Genomic DNA, 23,537 nt, shown 5'->3' on the forward strand with positions numbered 1-23,537 from the left:
TTTAGAGGTCATGGTATCAAGTATAGTCATGTAACAAAAACGTCAAATCGTTCAAAATGAAATCAGTAAGGTAGAAAACATGATTTTTATGTAACCACGTTTTAGCTTCAAAAGCTTTGTTGAATTTAAGCAGGATACAGTAGCATTTAGAGGTCATGGTATCAAGTATAGTCATGTAACAAAAAGTCAAATCGTTCAAAATCAAATCGGAAATGTAGCAGTCATGATTTTTATGTAACCACGTTTTAGCTTCAAAAGCTTTGTTGATTGACTGTATTACAGTTGATTTGTCTATATGCTTCCATTACAGTAAATATATATACATATATATACCTATTGTTTTAAAGGGAAATGCGTACTTAAATATTAAGTTAGGATTCCCTAACTCCTACAGACCAGGCATTGAAAAAAGACCAGGCATTTGAAGTTCGCAAAAAAATCCGCGACATCAATGCAAAGACAGGACACTGGCTATGAGCTAAAAGTAAAATAAACAACGTCACGATACACAGCGCAAAATTTAGCGCTAAGGAGGAAAGCTCACTTCAAATCCGGCACTTCTAAAAAGGACGAACAAACGATGATAATATTTTCCATAGTAACATTTCAAGATATGAAAAAAAGATACCAATTTTCCTGTTTCTTTTTTGGAACACTGTATTTAGAAATATTTTGTTCAGAGATGCTCCATGCCGTACTTGTTTTGACATCTAGTCAAGAATATAGCCAAAAGATTGCAGGAAAAAAGCCGCGATAGACCCTTGTGATCTTCCATGAATTAAAACAACTACGGAAATAAGATAGACAGATCGACCACCAGACTTTAATAGACCACTAGACGTTTTGGGTTAGATTCGGACTGTCAATTTGTTTGACATATACGGTCTATAAAGAAGAAGCCCTAAAAAAACTTTTTCAAAATTGGTATTCGAAATCAAAAACTCAAGACTATTAATCAAGAGTTAGGGCATATTGGATGCACACTATTAACTAGAAAATGTTCATAAAATTTAAAGTTCCATTGGTGAGTTCAGAAGTCATTTTTTTAGTGAGGTAAGTCCAGCAATTGGCATTAAACCAGAAATGACGTCACGAACACAAATTTTAACTGCAAAGCAGTAGAAGTCAGTGAAGTCATTGAAAAAGTCAATCCCAAGAAGTCAGGCCATAAGAATCATCAATGGAGACGGCGAATTAAAAAAACATAGCAGGACCAGTCCTCAAATAAAATCCAAAGAATTGCATAAAAAACTTACAAGTATTCTAACTGACCAGCAGATCAATTTAACAATCCCAGCCAAAAAGACAATAGCAAAAATTGAGAAACTAAAATAATCGAACAAACTAAACAAAATAGTTTTTTTCTGAAACTTTTGAAACCTTTTACCATCAAGGCCAAATATGATACAATTCAATATACTCATTAAGATACTCACATGAAAAAGATTTCATGTCCACGTACATAAACGAGAAATATGACAAAGGCTTCAAAAAAGACAAGTGCAAAATTTAAAGAAGGTTTCTAAATTTTGCGGAATAAAAAAGGCACAATAAGTTTTTGCTCTCTTGAGCTCTGCTATGTAAACTATTTGCAAGACTTAAAAATGTTTTGTGGGCAAGTAAGGATTGTTAAACTCAGAAAATGACAGAAAAATTTCAAAAAATTCAAAACAATTTCAAATCTTAGCAAAATCTTGCTAAAAATTCATCATATTAATATCTTCAGAACCATTTCATTGTCTCCAGAGGCTATCCAGTATCTCTTTTCCAAAATTTAAATAGTTTCATTGGATCATAAAGACCAACAAATTTGTAACACGATAACAGTTTTCACAAAAATTGAAAGTTAAATTTTATTGAAAAAAGCTAAAACTCGAGTTATTGAAACATTGATTACCAATCCATTTCCTCTAGCAGCTATGCAGTAACTTATTATTAAATCCTAGAGGAGGTTCCTGTACCCTTGGTGTTGGAAAAACTCGCTGCTGAAAAAATTTACAAGAAAAATCTTGAAAAAATATCAAGTTTTTTTTTAAAAAAAACTGCTGAAATTGAAGATAGTAAAAATTTGAAAACTATATCATTGTCACTAAAAACTATGTTGTAACTTATTATCAAACCCTAGAGCAGGTTCCTTGGCCTTTGAGGTTGGAGAAAACTTGAAAAAATGACAAATTTCAAATAAAAACTTGAAATTGCAGGTTTTATCAGTAAATCGCTTAATTTGTAATATTAGAATGTTGAAGGCCATTCCATGGCCAATAAAAATTACTCAGTAACATATTATCAAACCCAATAGGAGGTTACCTAGCCCCTGAAGCTGGAAAACATTAGATAATTACAATAAATATTAAAAAAATGTGAAAAAAAAATTGCAAGTTTTTCTAAAATTGCTTAAATTCGTGATGTTAAAATGTTGAAAACCATTACATTACCACTAGAAACTACGCAGTAACCTATTACCAAAACCTGGCGGACATTCCTTGACACAGAGGGCTGAAAAAACTCAAAAAATTACAAAAAAAAACAAACAAATTGTAAAAATTAGTATAAATTTGCGTGTTTGTTTCGAGTACCAAAAGATATAGCTCTTAAAACAGAAAAAAAAACAATTTTTTCTTGCAAGAATCCTTTATGAACTTTTACAAAAATCAATTTTAGACGGGTATTACAAATAAGTCGAAAAAGCGGCAAAATGGGTAAAGCTAAAAAAAGTTCGACGAAGTAAAAAAAAATAGGAGCGCTATAATAACCGGCTGAGATAGGGCGGCTATTAAACAATCAAAAATTTCGAGATTGAATATTATTGCAAGCGGATATCTGTTTATTTCATTTATTCACGCAATATAGCATTGAAATTAAAAGATCTGTAGGATACAGTAGCATTAAGAGGTCATGGTATCAAGTATAGTCATGTAACAGAAAAGTCAAATCCATCAAAATGACGGAAAGGTAGAAATCATGATTTTTATGTAACCACGTTTTAGCTTCAAAAGCTTTGTTGAATTTAAGCAGGATACAGTAGCATTTAGAGGTCATGGTATCAAAAATAGTCATGTAACAAAAAGTCAAATCGTTCAAAATCAAATTGGAAATGTAGCAGTCATGATTTTTATGTAACCACGTTTTAGCTTCAAAAGCTCTGTTGAATGACTGTATTACAGTTGATTTGTCTATATGCTTCCATTACAGTAATATATATATATATATATATATATATACCTATTGTTTTAAAGGGAAATGCGTATTTAAATATTAAGTTAGGATTCCCTAACTCCTACAGACCAGGCATTGAAAAAAGACCATGCATTTGAAGTTCGCAAAAAAATCCACGACATCAATGCAAACACAGGACACTGGCTATGAGCTAAAAAATAAACAAAGTCAAGATACACAGCGCAAAATTTAGCGCCAAGGAGGAAAGCTCACTTCAAACCCGGCACTTCTAAAAAGGACGAACAAACGATGATAATATTTTCCATAGTAACATTTCAAGATATGAAAAAAAGATACGAATTTTCCTGTTTCTTTATTAGACCCTTGTATTTAGAAATATTTTGTTCAGAGATGCTCCATGCCGTACTTGTTTTGACATCTTGTCAAGAATATAGCCAAAAGATTGCCGGAAAAAAGCCGCGATAGACCCTTGTGACCTTCCATGAATTAAAACAACTAAGGAAATAAGATAGACAGATCGACCACCAGACGTTAATAGACCACTAGACGTTTTGGGTTATATTTGGAATGTCAATTTGTTTGACATATACGGTCTATAAAGAAGAAGCCCTAAAAAAACTTTTTCAAAATTGGTATTCGAAATCAAAAACTCAAGACTAATAATCAAGAGTTAGGGCATATTGGATGCACACTATTAACTAGAAAATGTTCTAAAATTTAAAGTTCCATCATTGAGTTCAGAAGTCATTTTTTTGAGTGAGGTAAGTCACGCAATTGGCATTAAACCAGAAATGACGTCACGAACAAAAATTTTAACTGCAAAGCAGTAGAAGTCAGTGAAAAAGTCAATTCCAAGAAGTCAGGCCGTAAGAATCATCAATGGAGACTGCGAATTAAAAAAGCATAGCAGGACCATTCCTGAAATAAAATCCAAAGAATTGAACAAAAAACTCAGAAGTATTCTAACTGACCAGCAGATCAATTTAACAATCCCAGCCAATAAGACAATCTCAAAAATTGAGAAACTAAAATAATCGAACAAACTAAACAAAAAAATAGTTTTTTCTGAAACTTTTGAAACCTTTTACCATGAAGGCCAAATATGATACAATTCAATATACTCATTAAGATACTCACATGAAAAAGATTTAATGTCCACGTACATAAACGAGAAATTTGACAAAGGCTTCAAAAAAGACAAGTGCAAAATTTAAAGAAGGTTTCTAAATTTTGCGGAACTAAAAAAGGCACAATAAGTTTTTGGTCTCTTGAGTTCTGCTATGTAAACTATTTGCAAGACTTAAAAATGTTTTGTGGGCAAGTAAGGATTGTTAAACTCAGAAAATGACAGAAAAATTTCAAAAAATTCAAAACAATTTCAAATCTTAGCAAAATCTTGCTAAAAATTCATCATATTAATATCTTCAGAACCATTTCATTGTCTCCAGAGGCTATCCAGTATCTCTTTAAAATTTAAATAGTTTCATTGGATCATAAAGACCAATAAATTTGAAACACGATAACAATTTTCACAAAAAATGAAAGTTAAATTTTATAAAAAAAAGCTAAAACTCGAGTTATTGAAACATTGATAACCAATCCATTTCCCCTAGCAGCTATGCAGTAACTTATTATTAAATCCTAGAGGAGGTTCCTGTACCCTTGGTGTCGGAAAAACTCGCTGCTGAAAAAATTTACAAGAAAAATCTTGAAAAAATATCAAGTTTTTTTTTAAAAAAAACTGCTGAAATTGAAGATAGTAAAAAATTGAAAACTATATCCTTGTCACTAAAAACTATGTTGTAACTTATTATCAAACCCTAGAGCAGGTTCCTTGGCCTTTGAGGTTGGAGAAAACTAAAAAAAATGACAAATTTCCAATAAAAACTTGAAATTGCAGGTTTTATCAGTAAATCGCTTAATTTGTAATATTAGAAAGTTGAAGGCCATTCCATGGCCAATAAAAATTACATAGTAACATATTATCAAACCCAATAGGAGGTTACCTCGCCCCTGAAGCTGGAAAACAATAGATAATTACAATAAATATTAAAAAATGTGAAAAAAAATTGCAAGTTTTTCAAAAATTGCTTAAATTCGTGATGTTAAAATCTTGAAAACCATTACATTACCACTAGAAACTACGCAGTAACCTATTACCAAAACCTGGCGGACATTCCCTGACACCGAGGGCTGAAAAAACTCAAAAAATTACAAAAAAAAAATAGAAATTTTAAAAATTAGTATAAATTTGCGTGTTTGTTTCGAGTACCAAAAGATATAGCTCTTAAAATAGAAAAAAAAACAATTTTTTCTTGCAAGAATCCTTTATGAACTTTTACAAAAGTCAATTTTAGACGGGTATTACAAATAAGTAGAAAGAAGTAAAAAAAACTCGAAAAATTGCAACATTTTGGGCTCAAAAACTCCTAAAAATGACCTTTTAACCTTAAAATACGCCCTTCCCAGTATATTCGCCACTCTTAACATTTGACGGACTACTAAACGTTAGTAAGCGCCTCTAATGAAACTTGATGCCCACAGAGCTTTACCTGTTTATCCTGTTTTGAAAGCTCAGAGTCATGCAAAAAAAGGTGTGAAAACATCTTACAAAAATAAAAACATAGCAGGACAAGTCCTGACGTACAACTCAAAGAATTTTCATCGACTAAACAGAAAACTAGACCTAGAACAGACTATGAATGGATTGGGAAAAATATTTAGAAAAAATCCGATCTAAAAAACTAAAAAAACAGTAAAAATCAAAGTGAAATTGCCGCATGTGAACAAAGAACCACTAGAGAGAAAGCGGATTTTTGTTCAAACACCGTTTTCTCACTCTACTTTAAATTTAGAGCGAAAAAATTTCACGACGCAAAACCACTCGCTTTTTCGCTCCACTTCCTGTTTCGGCGTGACCAAAATCACTACTCCAATTTGACTTCAAAAATCATGAAAATGTGTGAACAGATCTTAAAAAAAAAAGACAGCGCCCCAATACAATTCGAATTCTTTGAATTGTAAAAAAAGACAGAGCACCAATCCAATCCAATTCTTCGATTGTAAAGAGACCACGATGTCCCCAATAATAGCAGCTATTGCTTCGCGGCTATTAATAAACATAGCCGGCAGATTGCCGGAATAGCTGCGAAAGAATAGACCTGCGTGCCATATAATAGAGATAGAAACAGATACAGATCTAAATTGAAAAATCGACGCCGCTCAAAAAACTAGGCTAAAAAACATTCAGCGATAAATTAATAAAGCTTGTTAGAATTCATTCCACGGAAGCCTCTTATTAGGGACCTTTACTGCACATAGGCGTTCCTTTGACCTTAAACAAATTCAAAGTAAACTTAAGTCTTACCACATCATTCACGCTTGGTGTGAACAGAATAAACCATTGAACTGATCATTGAACTATTTTTGTGGAAACGAGTATTTCAAATACGTTATCCACGGCAAAGTTTATATGAAACTTTCCGTAAAGGCCTGAGAGAAAAATTATCTTAAAGCAAAACAATGGACCCCTTTTTTCGTCTTTCAACTGTGTGAAACCTTCAGTGGGAGTGCCGTTCTGCTATAGGTTTAGTTTAGAACGGATTAGAAGGGTGATTTCGACCATTTACGATTTTCTCCAGGTACACCTTGAATCAGTGAGAAATGTTATGTTATCGCAAGTCAAAACGTTTGATCGCCATTTTTATTGAAACTTTTTTTATCAGTCTCATTATGATATTGAAATTTGTTTTTCTTGGTACTTGCAAACCACTCAGTTATTTTCAACCTTAACTAATTTTTTAATAACGGTACAATTTTTATCTTGGTTGAGGTAAAATTCTAGCATTTTAACACTAGATATATCCGAGATGCCTTCTACAAGAGTTTAACTTCTTTGAAAATTGGCCCACCCGCAAATTTTGTCTCTTTGAAGTCGGTAGATTTGAAAAAAAAACAAAAATTGCTCTTTGTTAAATAAAAGTTTTTGTTATTTCAAGACATTTTTTGCGAAAATATATTTTTTGATTTCAGATTTGAGGCAAAAATTCCACTTACACCATTTTTTCAAAACAATAGGTTGCAATTTTCAGTCCCAAAATTTAAAATGCTTTTTAATTGTCTGAAAAATTGAGAACCAACTGCTTAATTTTTGAATAACTTTTTTCATCAGATCTTACACGATAAAAATTCTGGTAAGAGGAATGTTTATCTTATAAGATGTCTTATCAGATCTTACACGATAAAAATTCTGATAAGAGGAATGTTTATCTTATAAGATGTCTTATCAGATCTTACACGATAAAAATTCCTCTTACCAGAATTTTTATCGTGTAAGATCTGATAAGAGGAATTTTTATCGTGTAAGATCTGATAAGATCTTACACGATAAAAATTCTTAGTCAGCATCTTATCAGATCTTACACGATAAAAATTCCACAATCACTGGGGGAAGTTTCGATAAGTAAAGCTGCTCAGACCATTAATGTCCACCTGGCGTTACCTGTTTGTCTGTTTTTGAGGACAAAAAGGTCAGACCGAAATCTGTCGAGCGGAAAATCAAAAGACAGATATTAAAATAATTGCCAGAAAGTTTGTTTGAGAACAATTAATCAAGAATTAGATATTTTCTTAAAATATTAAAAACATTCCTTTCAAAATGTTGACGTGCCTTTTTGGAGAGAGCAATAATCAGGTTTTTTTATTTTCTCGACAAATGATTCATTTTTGCTAAAAGCTCTTCATCGTTAAAATGAGTCTAATAGTATTCCTTTGTTGAATTTTTGATATGATGAAAAGCATAGACTCTTATCAAGACAGGAAAAAGTCGCAGCATAAAAACCTTAGCCTAGAAAACGTACAAAAAGACACAGCAAACTATTTAAAGTAAAATTGGAATAAATTTAAAAGCGATATGATAACGTGAAAAAAATTTTGAGCCTCGTGTTTTTCTCGAAAATCAGAAAATTGAAAACACCTCAATTAATTTAGTTTTCATGGGCTTCTGAATGTTGCCACATATATCTCCCTACGAAAAAGACATCCACCGGTCAAAATTGGTTCAACAACAGAAGTAGGGCTGGTATAAAGTAGATGTTAAATGCTTCAAAATTTTTAAAAGTGGGCGTCTCTTAAATACCATACAAATGCCAAAAGAACTCGCAAGCAAGTTTTAATAAACCAGATCTGTGCCAGTCAGATTTTCCCCATATAACTACATTATACAACTATATATATAGCGCCAGTTTTTAAACTTCAATAGAATTGAAAAGTTTGCGTTTCAACTATAGGTAACGTGACTCTGATAAAGCCAACAACAAAATTTGAGAGCCACGTTACAGTTCAAGTCATAATTTAGCAGTCACGCACACTTTAAGTTTTGAAGTAAGGCACTGCAAATAGGAAAATCTTGCACAGCGGAGATTTGGTATTTAAAAACTCGAGAATTGATAGTGAGTTGTGACTGTTTTCATAAAATTCCATAACCGAGATCATGAATGACAATCGGTTTGCGTTGAACGGATTAGATCCCAAGCTTCTTTTGTAAAGCACATAGCCTAAGAGACAAATAGATAACGTGAGGGGGGGGGGGAGAGACGGATTGATTGAGTGGAGTGGATACCTGTGATTTGGGGGCGTGGTGTTTGTCGAAAGTGTCTATTTCCTTGGTATGTTTCTTAAGTAGCTGTTGATATGCTTTGCTGGTCCTCAATGCCTCCCGCTCACAGTCACTTGGCAAGTCGAGAGCTACAACAAACACAAATAAATAGTTCTTATCCAAGAAAGTAGATGGTATATTAACCTGGTTTCTGCATAGTTACTAAAAGCTTCATTAAATAATCCGATGTTAGATTAAGATATCCCCAACCGATCTTCAGAGTTCTTTTTTTTTGGGGGGGGGGGGGGTGGGGGTGGAGGGTCAACCGCTGTTCATGGTGTCAACAGCCGTTCACAAATGAAATTGTCTCCTCAAAACAGTTTTTGTGAATCACAGAAATCTAACGTTTGACACTTGAATCAAACCGCTATAAGTAATCGGTTGCTTCACTATCGTAAACAATGAGTGTTTTGACGGGTCTAAAAAAAGATAGTTGATGACCAAATGAAAAATCAAGATGTGTCGAACAATAGCTTGCTCAGTGATCTCTTTCGCAGCTGTTAATTCACTTAAATAGCACTCAGAATGTCAGAAGGTAGCTGAGATTTACATATAATTAGAAAACATACCCAGCGGATTGCCGCAAAATAGCAGCCGTTGATTCCAATAACACCGATTCAGATTGAAAAAAAAACAGAAATGAAAATTAAATTTTGTACAAAAGATTTTTACAGTGCGAACTCTTTCAATTCATTTTTTAGTTAGTCATAATCCTGTTTCTTCATCAGAGGATATCAGAGATTAAAAAATTTACAAAAAATTCAAGGAGCTGGCATCGAAAATTGGGCTTCATCCTTTTTCTATTTTTGATTTCGTTTTTCGATACTGATTCTGTTCATTTTAGATTGCCTCGCTGAGCAACCGCTGCTCAAACGCACTTTAAGCAGAATGAGCAAAGAATGAAAGTAGCCCAAGGAGTAAAAAAAATTCATGTAAAATGTCAAAAAAACGGATGAGGTAGAGCGAAAAACTTAGCAGGACACGTCCCGAATAACAATTTAAAGAGATGGGGCAACTGAAGACAAGCAAAACCGCTAAAATAAAAAACAGCATCCGATAACAAACAAATCATATATCAAGACATCTAAGCAAGTGAAAAAACTAAAAAAAATGAATAATGCAGAAAAATTGTGTTATTGAAATCATTACTTCCAACAACCTCAACCTCAAAAGACCATTAAACTGTGGGCATTTAAACAAAATAACCAAATTGGCAAAAACCACTTCAGACGAAGTAGGAGGACAACAGAAACAAAATATAGCAAAAAATTACAATTAGTTGTCAAAACAACAATTAGTGGCATCAAAGTCAATGGGGACCACACAACAAAAATAGAGCTAAAACAAGAAATATTCTTATAATCAAACAGTCAAAAAGCAAATGATGTCAGAGGCCAATAAAATATTAACAGTAAAATGAAACCACTAAACAGAACCGACTAACGTCGGAGCGAATGCTCTCAAACAACCGGCGAGCGGTTGACTTCGTCAGTAGCTAGCTACGTTTAGTGATGCTAGCTTTAGCTTAATTGAGGGGGTGTGAGGTGAAAGCAGCAGGGGGGGGGGGCACCGCTCAGTGGGGATTGATGGGGGGACCGTTTTCAGGACGAAAATTCAAAAGCGTCAGACGAAAATCGGTCAAGGAAAAAATCGCAAAAGGACCAACAGGGCTAATATAATTGCTACAAACTTCGCTTGAGAGCAATTAAAAAGATTCAATTATGCCTAATTGAATGAGCAAGTGACAGCTGTCATTGATGAGAAAAATCAACCGTTCAACAAAAAAACAACCAAACGATTGCCAGAAGAGCTGCGGAATAACAGACTTGCGTGCCGTATAATAGAGATAGAAACAGATACAGATATAACTTAAAAATTTATCGACGCCGCTCAAAGGCTATCTAAAAAATACAGCGATACATTTAAAAATCCTGTTAAAAAATCATTGCGCAAAAGCCTTTTAATTAGTGACCTTTATCACATGAGTTCCTTTGACCTTAATCTAATTCAAAATGAACTTAAGCATTAAAGAGCAAAAGCCATTTTATTGAGGAAGGTAGGTCACTTATGATCAAATTTTAATCACGCAAAAAACAATTGCTAGAGAGTGAGAAATGACGTCACGCGCGCAAAAGCCGTTAAAGAGAGGAAGAAGTTATTCAAAGTTTTTCCGGCTTTGCTAAGTGAACAAATGTAAAACAAAGAGCGTCAAAAAGCAAATGTAAAACAGTCAAAAAGCAAATGATGTCAGAGGCAAATAAAATATTAACAGTAAAATGAAACCATTAAACAGAACCGACTAACGTCGGAGAGAATGCTCTCAAACAACCGGCGAGCGGTTGACTTCGTCAGTAGCTAGCTACGTTTAGTGATGCTATCTTTAGCTTAATTGAGGGGGTGTGAGGTGAGTGCAGCAGGGGGGGGGGCACCGCTCCCTGGGGATTGATGGGGACAACGGTAGGGTGTCTTTGCCTGCACGGAGCGACGTCCTTAAGAACCGCCATTCTCACCATAAGTATAGGTCTCCGAAACAGTTTCTGTGAATCGCATTCTTTGGAGACTGGTGAGCTGAAAGGCTCTGAGAGAACTTAATGCCTGCGGAGCTGTACCTTTTCATCCCGTTTTCAGGACGAAAATTCAAAAGAGTCAGACAAAAATCGGTCAAGCAAAAAATCGCAAAAGGACCAACAGGACTAATATAATTGCTACAAACTTCGCTTGAGAGCAATTAAAAAGATTCAATTATGCTTAATTGAATGAGCAAGTGACAGCTGTCATTGATGAGAAAAATCAACCGTTCAATGAAAAAAAAAAACAACCAAAAGATTGCCGGAAGAGCTGCGGAATAACAGACTTGCGTGCCGTATAATAGAGATAGAAACAGTTACAGATATAACTTGAAAAATTTATCGACGCCGCTCACAAGCTATTTAAAAATTACAGCGATACATTAAAAAAGCTTGTTGAAAAATCATTGCGCAAAAGCCTTTTAATTAGGGACCTTTATCACATGAGTTCCTTTGACCTTAATCTAATTCAAAATGAACTTAAGCATTAAAGAGCAATAGCCATTTTATTGAGGAGGGTAGGTCACTTATGATCAAATTTTAATCACGCAAAAAATAAATGCTAGAGAGTGAGAAATGACGTCACGCGCGCAAAAGCCGTTAAAGAGAGGAAGAAGTTATTCAAAGTTTTTTCGGCTTTGCTAAGTGAACAAATGTAAAACAAAGAGCGTCAGACGACAGAACAAAACAAACCAAGAGCATCGCAAAACAGTTCCGCTCAGGTTACAGCTACGCAGCTGTAATTAAAAAAATGCCAAATTCCAAAAATCTTACTTATTTTTTTGTCGGGTAAAAGTCGTGACAGCTGTCAGATAGGAATAAAACTATCCAAAGATTCGAATATCATGCACTGGGGAGCAAAAAGATCAGGCATCATCAAGAGTATGTGATGTGTGCGGCAGAACAACAAAAACACTAGAAGGACAACTACTGATCTACAATTTGAAGAACTTTCATTGACTAAACAAAAAGCTAGACATAGAATGGACTAGAATTGGATTGAGAAAACACCATTTAGAAAGAAAGTAGATCAAAAAATTCGAAATAACAGAAAAAATTGAAGTCCATTTGCTGCATTTGAAACAAAAAGAAAACAGGAAGAAAACGAATTCTTGTCCGAACAACGTATTCTCACTCTGCTTTAAAATTAGAGTAAACGAATTTATATAGCAAAACCACTAGCTTTTTCGCTCCATTTCCTGTTTCGGCGTGACCAAAATCACTGCAACAATTTTTCTTCAAAAATCATGATTATGTGAGAACAGATGTTTAAAAAATACAGCGCACCAAATACAATTAAAATTGTGTGAATTGTTTTAAAAAAAGCAAAATCCAAAAACAACAGTTTTTGAAAGCAGGTGTTGTCAAAAGAGTCAAAAAATTAGATATGAATAAAACCCTTTCAATTGATCAAAATTCAACTCAGAGATCTTGTTATAGCTGATAATGATACGACCAAGTGACAGAACCGAGAAAAGCAGCAAGGCATTAAAACCTAGCCGGCAAAATAACCGTTGTTGACGCGCCTGATGCATATCGGGATTGAAATAGAAAGAAAAAAATAGCTGGTAGATTGCCAAAAAATAGCCACAATAGCTTTGTAGATCTGTAGTCCCAAAAAATTAAAAAGACAAAGAAACTTCTTTTATTAAGAACTGAGATGTTAAATTATGATTAATAATCTGTATTACTTCCTCTATTAGCTGCTCTTAAAACCTTCAATTAGTGATATACACTCACTGGACCTTGTCTCTTTCAATTAAAGTATAGAAAAGTCAATTTCAGAGTGAGGAAGTCAACTTTTAGAGTGACGCAAAGCCACGTGTGACCAAAAAGTTAATCACGCGAAAGAACAAAAACTTGCTTCAAGAAGACTGAAAAATGACATCATGCACGCAAATCATTTGAAATTGAATGAGCGAATGAACAAAAAGCAGATTGAAGTGATTGTGACGTAATATGGTCGCAACAAGTCCTGCCGTACAATTCAAAAAATTTTAATTGACTAACTAAACAAATAGACCTAGTACGTACTATGAGTAGATTGGGAAATCTATTTCTAAAAACAGATCAAAAAATTGAAAAAAAAACGAAATCAATGTCAAAATGCCGTATGTGAACAAAAAACCACTAGCGAGAAATGGAAATTTCGTTCAAACAAGAAACTAGGCATAGAATGATCTATGAATGGATTGGGAAAACCACTTAGAAAAAAATCCGATCCAAAAAATCAAAAAAAAAACAGTAAACAATAAAGAAAAATTGCCGCATGTGAACAAAAAACCACTAGCGAAAAAGCGAATTTTTGTTCTAACACCGTTTTCTCACTCTACTTTAAAATTAGAGCAAAAAAAATTCACGCCGCAAAACCACTCGCTTTTTCGCTCCATTTCCTGTTTCGTTGTGACCAAAATCACTACTCCAATTTGGTTCGAAAATCATGAAAATGTGTGAACAGATCACAAAAAAAAGACAGCGCCCCAATACAGTTCAAATTCTTTGAATTAAAAAAAATTTAGGAGCGCTATAATAGCCACCTGGAATTGAGGACGCGGCTATTACTAACACAAGGGAGTTTAAACAAACTTCCAAAAAAGTGCGCGAGGATAAATTAATAAGGAAAAAATTTCGATAAAAATTTTTACATCACTTTGCAGGTTGGCTCAACCAATGGGGAGATTCTTTCACATACATCTCCGCCTCCTGTTTCGGCATGACCAAAATTACTGCAACAATTTTTCAAAAATCTCGAATGTGTGAACAGATCTTAAAAAAACACAGCACACCAAATACAATTAAAATTATGTGAATTGTATTAAAAAATGAGGCAAGATCCGAAAACAACAGTTTTTGAAGTGTTGTTAAAAAGAGTCAAAAATTTAGCTATGAATAAAACCCTATAAATTGATCAAATTCGACTCACAAGAGACCCTATTATAGCTGATAATCATGCGACCAAGTGACAGAACCGATAAAAACTACTAAACAAACCTAGCTGGCAAAATGCCGGAAAATAGCCGCTGTTGACGCACCTGATGCATATGGGGATTGAAACAGAAAGAAAAAAATAGCTGGCAGATTGCCAAAAAATTAGCCACAATAGCTTCGTAGTTCTGCAGTTGCAAAAAGAAAGTAAAAAGACAGTCGAAAAAGAAATTTCTTTTTTTTAAGAACTGAGATGTTAAATTCTGATTAATAATCTGTATAACTTATTGCTTCCTCTATTCGCTGCTCTTAAATAACCTTCAATTAGATTGATATACACTCACTGGACCTTTTTTCGTTCAATCAATGTATAAAAAATGTCAATTTCAGTGTGAAGAAGTCAACTTTGAGAGTAAGGTAAGTCACATCTGACCAAAAAGTTAATAACACGAATGAACAAAAAAACTCCCCCCAAGAAGACTGAAAAACAACGTCACGCACGCAATTCAGTTGAAATTGAATGAACGAAAGAACAAAAAGCAGATTTGAAGTGATTGTGACGTCATATGGTCGCAACAAAATCTTGCCGACGAAACAAAAAACATATCAGGACAAGTCCTGCCGTACAATCCAAAGTATTTTCTTTGGATAAACAAAAACTTGTTTGAATGAATTGGAAAAACAATTTCCAAAAAATCAGATGAAAAAAAATTAAACAAAATCAATGTCAAAATGCCGCATGTGAAAAAAACCACTAGCGAAAAAGAAGAAATTTGGTTCAAACAAAAAACAAGGCCTATGAGAAACTACGAATGGATTGAAAAAACCATTTAGAATAAAATGCATTCGAAACAAACTGAAAAAATTAGTGAATATCAAAGTGAAATAAATTGGCGCATGTGAACAAAAAACCACAAGCGGGAAACCGAATTTTCGTTCAAACACCGATTTCTCACTCTACTTTAAAATTAGAGTGAAAAAATTTCACGCTACAAAACCACTCGCTTTTTCGCTCCACTTCCTGTTTCAGCGTGACCAAAATCACGGCTAAAACTTTTCTTTAAAATCACGAATGTGTGAATCTTAAAAAAATACAGCGCACCAAATACAATTATTTATGACAGTACAATTATTTTGGCAAATAGTAGCCTCAGCTATCACTTCGCGGCTATTAGAAAGAAGAGATAATTTGACAAAAATGTTTCCGATTGTCAGAAAGTGCTCCTATTTGATGTGCAGTTTCAGTTAGATTCTATAATTATACTCCTTTCGGCTTTTTTACTGAAGGCTATTAAGCTTAACACTGAAGTCAGCTAGTAATCGTTCTAACGACCTTTGATAACCTAAAGCACTATGATTTTACGAGCGGGATTTATTGGTTTGTCCTGTTTCTTTTAATTTTGCTCTTTTGACATTGACGTATTCAAAACTTTGAGTAATTCAATGCATGAGAGAATTTAAAATACATTCAGTTGAAGCAGTGTGAGGTACAGTGAAAATCCCGACTTATCCAAAACGAAAAACTTTACCAAACGGTAAAGCGAATTAAAAAAGGAGAGAGCATAAATAGTAACAGTTAAGAGGCTGACGGCGGCCATTAAAAATCCAAAAAAAGATCACTAATATTTTTCCGAGTCTCAAAGTAGTTAAAACCATTGATTTCAACTCAAATCGGTAAACACATTTGAAGATGTCTTAATGAAGGACCGTGGAGACCTATCATGCGTTAGACTAAATAACAAAACAACAGAAAGAACTACAGAAACAGGCAAAATCAAAAAAATATTTCACGAACATAAATAGCGTCAAATTCTTTGAAAACCATTAAATGTCTTTTGAGTGGTTTAAAAGGTAAACTATGCAAAAAAATATGCCTTATAAAATTATTCCTACAGAAAATGAAAATACAGCGGCCAGATTGCCAGAAAATAGCCGCAATGGCTTTAAAGATCTGAATTCTCAAAGAAAACAATAACAGACAGACCAGAAAATTTCGTCTTTTCATTGAAGGCTGATATGTTATTCTAATTAAAAATATTTATAAGTTTTTGCTGCTTCTATTAGCCCCTCTCAAATATCCATCAATAAGAGTGACACACACCCATTTGACCCTATCTCTTTGAATTGAAAAAAATAAGTCAATTTCAAAGTGAGAACAAAAAACGAGCACCACTAAGAGCGAAAAATGACGTCACGCACGCACTTCAGCTGAAATTGCATGAACGAACGAACAAAAAGCAGATTTGAAGTGGTTGTGACGTCATATGGTCGCAACAAAAATCTTAACGACGAAATAAAAAACCAAGAGAAGGCCAATAATAGCCCCAGCTATAGCTGTGCGGCTATTACAAAGCAACTAAATGTTTTAGAACAACCGATTTCAACCACGGAGCTCTCCTCCCCAAAACCTATCAAATATTGAAAGCGATTACAAAAATTGCTGAAAAGCTTAAAACGAGGCACAATTCCATTCAGATTATCAATAATGCTTCCAAGCGCACAATTACCAGTTTAAAACTGCTTTCGAAAGGCCTCAGGTGATCAAAAATTCCTTTCTCTTAGTGAAATTTTCTTAAACCTTCTTTTCTCACTCTCTCTCTCTCTCTCTCTCTCTCTCTCTCTCAAATAAGCAATATGAACAGAACATAGTCGGCATATTACCAAAATAGCTGCGACACAGACTTACATGGTGTAGAATATAGATAGCATCATATACAGATTTGAGTTGATGCGGTTGCCGACCTTTTTTAACAACTAAAACGTTTTCAAAAAAGTTTTAAAAAACCAAAATTGTTATTTTCATTTGGTCCCCATACTCTATTATCGACATTGATCAACATATAATAGGAGTCCTATATTGACCTTCAAAGGGGTAGGGGGTAGAGTGATCTCAAGAGACCTTAATAAAGTTAGAAGTCATTTAGAGAGTGAGGTAAGTCAGTTATAAAACTTTGAACGCAGTTCAGCTTGAAACTCACAATGAATTAGTTTAAGAACTGACGTCACGCACAAAAAAAGCAGTGAAGTAGCGGCATGAAAAAAATCAACAAAATTGCTCTATCGAATTTGCGGCGTGAAATAATGTAAAACGAATAAGAGCGTCAGACGACGAGACAAAAACAAAAACCAAGATCACCGAAACATAGCTACGCTCAGCTTACAGCTTCGGAGCTATAAAAAAGCTCTCTCTTCTCTCAGCTTTTCAGCAATTTGACATTACCACTTTGTGTTAACACATCTCACTTCCTGTTTCAAATACGAGGCGTTAAAACCTCAAGAAAACCAATACTCCTCTTTGAGTGGTTAAAAACCAAAAGAAGGCCAATAATAGCACCATCTATCACTTTGCGACTATTGAATAAAACGCCCAAATGCAGACAAAAATTAACCAAATGCATGAAACGGCTTTTCATATTCAAAACGTAATTGACGCGTAGCTTCGAATTCGCAGATTTGTACCGCTATAAACTAGCTTGATAAAAGAGACAAATCAATTCTCAGAGAAACTCTACTTTGCAAAACATTACACGGAACTAACAGGGAGTATAATTGCAGCCATCAGGTGCAGCACCTCCTCCAGTATTTCCACCAGTACCACCCATGTTCGTCTTTCCACCTAATCCACCACTTCCTCCCCCTCCTCCGATGAGCTCTGACCCGGACCCACTGCTGCCCGCACCCGTCATCACCCCTCCCGGCATCTGATGGTGGGAGCCATGTGGGTTATTTGACACTGACCTTGAAAAAGATCCAAGTGCGCTCACATCAAATAGATTTATAGAATTACAAAACCTTTTTGCCTTCCGCCAGATTTTTTATCCATCTGATAGGTAAGAGAGCACATTCTGGTGCCACTCCTCTTAGAGAAAAATGTGTAAAATGGTTATAAAGATTATTGGTTCGCTGGCTACAGAAATTAACTTGACAAAAGAGAGCAAATAATAAGCAACATTTAATTACAGAACCTCGCTATCAATTCAGATTGATGTAAAAAACATAACTGACTAACGTCGGAAGAAATGCCCTCGAACGACTAGTATGAGCTCAAATCTATTGCAGCTTGCTTTAGTCGGGTGGGAGGGGGTTTACTTAATTCACTAAGGGGCGGAGGGCTTCAAATGACGTCATTAGAGTTCATTTATTCTATACCACAGTAACCACTAATAATATTTAATGTCAAAAAAAATACACCAATTTTGTCGCACTTTTCGTTTGACTTTCAGTAGTGAACTGCTGTCACTTGAATTTAGTTGATGACACTTTCGAATGAGGGAGAAATTTAAATCACGCAAAAAGAGAAAAAATATCGGGGCTGAAAAGTCACTCGAAAAGTAAAGGCCAAGCGAATTTTCAAAAGACCAACACATTTATATATGCTTGAAACTTCGTTCGAGACCGATTAAACGTAACAGACTAAAGATTGGTGGGAGGGGTCACGCGTTGGGGGAAGGGAAGTTGAAGCGATGGCGGGCGTAGGAGTACGGGAGGGCTGGACGAACGAGATAGAAGTCCAAATTGCAAGGTGGAGGAAGGTGAACGGGAGGGGTGTCGGTGTCAAACTTTTTTAAGATTAAGAACCGCGCCCTTCACGCCATGAAATTGTCTCAAAACAGTTTTGGTGAATAGCATACTTGTAAGGCTAGACTAGTAAGGCGAAATGCTCTAGAAAGCTGCTAATTCTCTCAGTGCCCTCCGGGCTTAACCTGTCTATCCCGTTTTGGAAGAAGAGAAGTTAAAAGGCTCAAACAAAAAATCAGTCAAGCGAAAAATTGCATAGAAAGGACCACATGACTAAATAATTGCGACAAACTGCGTTTGAGAGCAATTAAAAACATATCAACATATATAAAAACCTTTTCGAACTTAAACATTTTTTAAAACTTTCTTCACCCCCCCCCCCGCAAAATTTGATTTGGGAAAGAACCTGTAAAATATTGTTATGTGACGAGGTACACTTCAAGAAGAAAAATAAGTTTACCTGCTGAGAGTACGACTGAGTGCTGAAGGTGTAGATGGACTGAAGACAGCGGAGGCGGTGGCCGATCCCACTGATGGACTGTGACTAAGGTCGGCGGAATCATGGAGTGAGGATAGATGGGGCTGGGAAGATAACATGGACTGGTGAAGGACATTAGTGGATGCGGCAGCAGCGGCCGCTGCAGAAGAAGCTGCCAGTCGAGCTTGTGCCTGTGGGTCTGATAGAGCATCCACAAAGTCTAAATACAACCAACATGCATAATTAAATACAATAGCATTAAGAGTGAAAGAATGCGTATTCAGATGACAATCGTAGAAAGACCATCCTCTACTAATATTATTAATGGTACTTATATTAAAAGTGTGACTAGTTGACCGTTTGAGAAGGACCAGCCAAAATGCGAATTTGATTAGCCGGCGAACGTAGTCTGTCGTGCAGCAATAACAACGGTTGATTAAATGATCGTTCAGTTACTCCACCCCTCGGGTTTATTTCGAACTCCCATATAAGTGTTCATATATGTTCATATAAGTGCGCCCATATAAATGTGATGGTAAGGTACCTGAATATCCCTCGGGAACGTATGTCTTGAGGACGATGTGACAGAATAGAGCAGGGAGAGAGAGGGGAATGTTACCCTCTGTCCTGAGAGAGATGTGTCTGTACCCGCTCTGAAGACCCTCTAATGGCAATACTCTCTGACCCAACAACTTCCCACTCTCGTCATACACTCCGAACCGTAACACTGCCAACTCCGGTAGCACGATCTAAAACGCAATACATTGCGCAAAGTCAACCACTGTTGTTTGCTTTTCGAATTGGATTTAGCCTTCAGGTTTGAGATGTAAGAGCTCATTAATATACCTATTTGTGAATGAATATTAGTTTTCAATAACAATAAATTTTTGAATGGAGGGTTCTGGTGAAAAATAATTCTGTTCAAATTATATTGATTCGTTATCGTATTACTCTGTAGTACAAAACATAAACCGACTAACCTCTGACAAACTGCTCTCGAGCGACAGGCGGGGCAATTTAATTTAGAGGGGGCGTACCCTCGGGGAACCTTTTGCATCTATTAAGGGCTCTCTTTCGCTATTTCTCAGTTCTATATAGGGCTAACTGGACAGTAGAGAGGTAGTATTAACAACTGAAGTTATAAATTGTATTCTAAGAAATACTTTGTTTCCATGTTTTTCAACCAATCAAAAGCTAGCAGCTTGATAGTTTGATAACCGATGTCATATGAAGTCCATTCAATGGTTAGTAAGGTACTATATATGATTTGTTTGTGTTAAGTGACGTGATACAGTATTAAAAAATTTGCACACCTTTCTGAAGACAAAAGTGTCTCCGCTGGCAATCTGAGTGTACATTGGGTTGAGTCCATTCACAAGCACAGTTTTGGTTTTGAACTCTTTCCTGATAGTATCAGCCGGGAGACCAAACATGTCCACCTCCACGTAAGTGCCAATCTTCTTGTCAGACAGGAACTGACCCGAGATCACCTGTGATCAAACGAGACAATTTAATCACAATCAGGATGCAATTGTAAAAATACTTCAACCTCAGCACTTCCGTACCAGTGCAAATAAAAGCAAATATAAATGAGATGACGATGAAACGTAAATGAAGGGCAAAAAGGTTAAAAAAGGGACAAAGATAGCTAGAAAAAAAACACAATTCACCCGCTTGACGCAAATCCGGAATGAAACAGAAACAGAAAATACCTGGCAGATTGCCAGAAAAAAAACGCAATAGCTTCGTAGGTCTGCAGTCTCAAAAGATAGTAAAAGAAATAGACCAAAAAATTCTATTTATTAAAAGCTGAGATATTATATTTTGATTGAGAATTTGTTTAATTTATTGCTGCTTCCGCTAGCTGCTCTCAAATAATCTCCAATTAGAGTGACACGCACTCTATTGACCTTATCTCTTTGAATTAAAATAAAGAAAAGTCAGTTTCAGAGTCAGGAAGTCATTTTTGAGAGTGAGGTAGGTAAGTCACGCGTGACCAAAAAGTTAATCACGCGAATGAACAAAATACTCGCTTCACTCAGCGTGAAAATGACGTCGCATACGCATTTCAGTTGAAATGGCACGAATGATAGAAAAAACAGTAGATTTGAAGTGATTGTGATGTCATATGGTCGTAACAAAAATCTTGACGAAATAAAAACTTGACGAAATAAAAAGCCGAAAGAATTCTGGACACGACTCGAAGTCGTATGCACCGAAAGAACTGGCTTTTCACACCGCGAATTTCTCCATACAAAAAGCATCATTGCAGAGAAACCAACAATCGTAAGTCAAACAACAAAAAAAATTCGGAACAAATTTTAAACAAAAAATTAGGAAAATTCAATTTATTTTTCATGTAATACAAGTACATATACCAAAGAAAAGCGTTCTTTCATGCATAAAAAACTAGTTATTCAACCAAAAATAACAGACAAGCCTTAATGAGCCCACAAACATCTATTTTTAAAGAAAAATAGAAAATTGGGTAAAATTTCTCATTTTTTGTCAAATTGCATAGAAAGAGACATTTTTGTAGCAGAAGGAAGTTAAATCCTTTGTAGCAAAAAGAACCTACAGGTACGAGGCTTTAATTCAACTACCAATAAATTCAATAAAGCAATACAATGGCCACAAATCGCAAGACAGCAAATTGAAAATCAGCAAATTAGTTGAAAAACTTTCGAATTAGTCACCAAAACGACAAGAGAAACAGGACATACAGGAACAAGCGTTTAAAACCAAACCTACACCATAACACTATTCGTAGAGAAAACTTCACACTCAAAATCTTTAACGGAGATTTCAAGCAATTTCTCAGTGCCGCACTATGTCAAATGAAATCAATTGCAAACAAAAAAAAATGAGAAGGCTAAAATCATTATTTTTAACAACTGACAAAAGCAGAGCTGACAAGAACTGTAGTCCTCAGGCAAAAGATAGATTGATACATGTTAGAATGTGGAGAATTACGACAAACAAAAACAATTGACAAAACAAAAAAACTTGCTCTTCAGTTTTGAACGTTAAAAATTGAATAGAAAAATATGAAGTAGAAAAACGTATAGAAACGTTTCCTTATTTAGCATAAAATTATATTGCTATCCTTTTCTGTAGATTAAAATGTAGAAACCTAGTCAAAATATTGGAAAAAAAAATTGTCAAATAATTCAAAGTTGCAAAATTTTGCAGAATTTCAAATACTAAACGCCACAAAATTATTCGATTAATATTAAGAGTAGATTAGGAACCCCGATACTGCAAAACAATACTTTTTTAGTAATTAAATCAAAAAAACAAACAGAAAAATTGGACAAAGAACTGCCCAAATCGGTATCAGCATGTGTACAATTTTATAAAACAAAGACGTCACGTTATAAATATGCATTCGATGCATGAAATAACAAAGTTAAATTGTCATATTCACTGATTTTTGAAAAAAATTCGCATTAGGATCCACAACTGAAGAAATAAACTTTAACAAGGCAGAAACGAATATGAAAATTGGGAAATATGTGCTCATTTAGAAATTGAAATGCATCATCAGAGTCTCAAAAACACTGGTATCAATTTCAAGAGTTTCACATATTAATAAAGCTTCTATTTAAAACTATTTCTACAAAAACTAAATTATTAGCAAAAAATGGGCCAATTGGACGAAAAACGGCTAAAAATTGTGATCTATAGGCGGCATTCTGTCAAAAAACACTTTTCAAAGCCGAAAAGTCATTCACTGATCGGAGCGCAGGATCAAAAAACTCTTCTCGCTCAGAGAAAAAGTACACAGAAAGAAAAAGCGAAAGCGAGTGAGAAGAAACTTTTACTCGCTTTCGCTTTTAGTTCAAAACGCCGCCTGAATGAATAGTACTTCCGTTTAAAAAAACCTAAAGAAAACCAATACTCCACTTCGAGTCGAAAAAAAAGACCAAGATAAGGCCAATGCTAGCCCCAGCTATCGATCTCCGGTTATTAAAATGAAGATATCAAAATTTACAGAAGTTTTTTAAGTGTCAAAAAATGTTCTAATTTGGAGTGCAGTTTGTTAGATTCTGAAATTAAACTTAAGTCAGCATCGAAACTGAAGACTATTCAGCTTAATGCCAATGTGAGCTAGCAACCGCTCTAATGAACTTTAATAAACTAAGGCACTATGACTTAAAGACAAAGCTTCATCAGCTTATCCCGTTTCTTTTAATTTCGCTCCTTTGACCTGGAC

At 34.9% G+C, this 23,537-nt stretch overlaps 1 protein-coding gene across 6 annotated transcripts in view; it reads right to left on the reverse strand.

Moving 5' to 3' along the window:
• The window catches only part of LOC142344540 (1-phosphatidylinositol 4,5-bisphosphate phosphodiesterase beta-4-like), a 129,710-nt gene that overhangs the window by 27,570 nt on the left and 78,603 nt on the right, over window positions 1-23,537 (reverse strand). For all 6 annotated transcript variants that reach the window (XM_075396298.1, XM_075396297.1, XM_075396296.1 and 3 more), the window contains 5 exons: window positions 20,635-20,811; window positions 19,866-20,070; window positions 19,304-19,541; window positions 17,864-18,063; window positions 8,798-8,922 (listed from right to left, as the gene is read on the reverse strand). In XM_075396298.1, coding sequence (XP_075252413.1) covers window positions 8,798-8,922; window positions 17,864-18,063; window positions 19,304-19,541; window positions 19,866-20,070; window positions 20,635-20,811 — 945 coding nt within the window. The remainder of the gene's footprint in view (window positions 1-8,797; window positions 8,923-17,863; window positions 18,064-19,303; window positions 19,542-19,865; window positions 20,071-20,634; window positions 20,812-23,537) is intronic.

Source organism: Convolutriloba macropyga, chromosome 8 (genome assembly GCF_964194025.1).
Source record: "Convolutriloba macropyga chromosome 8, txConMacr16.3, whole genome shotgun sequence".
Classification (NCBI taxonomy): Eukaryota; Metazoa; Xenacoelomorpha; order Acoela; family Convolutidae; genus Convolutriloba; species Convolutriloba macropyga.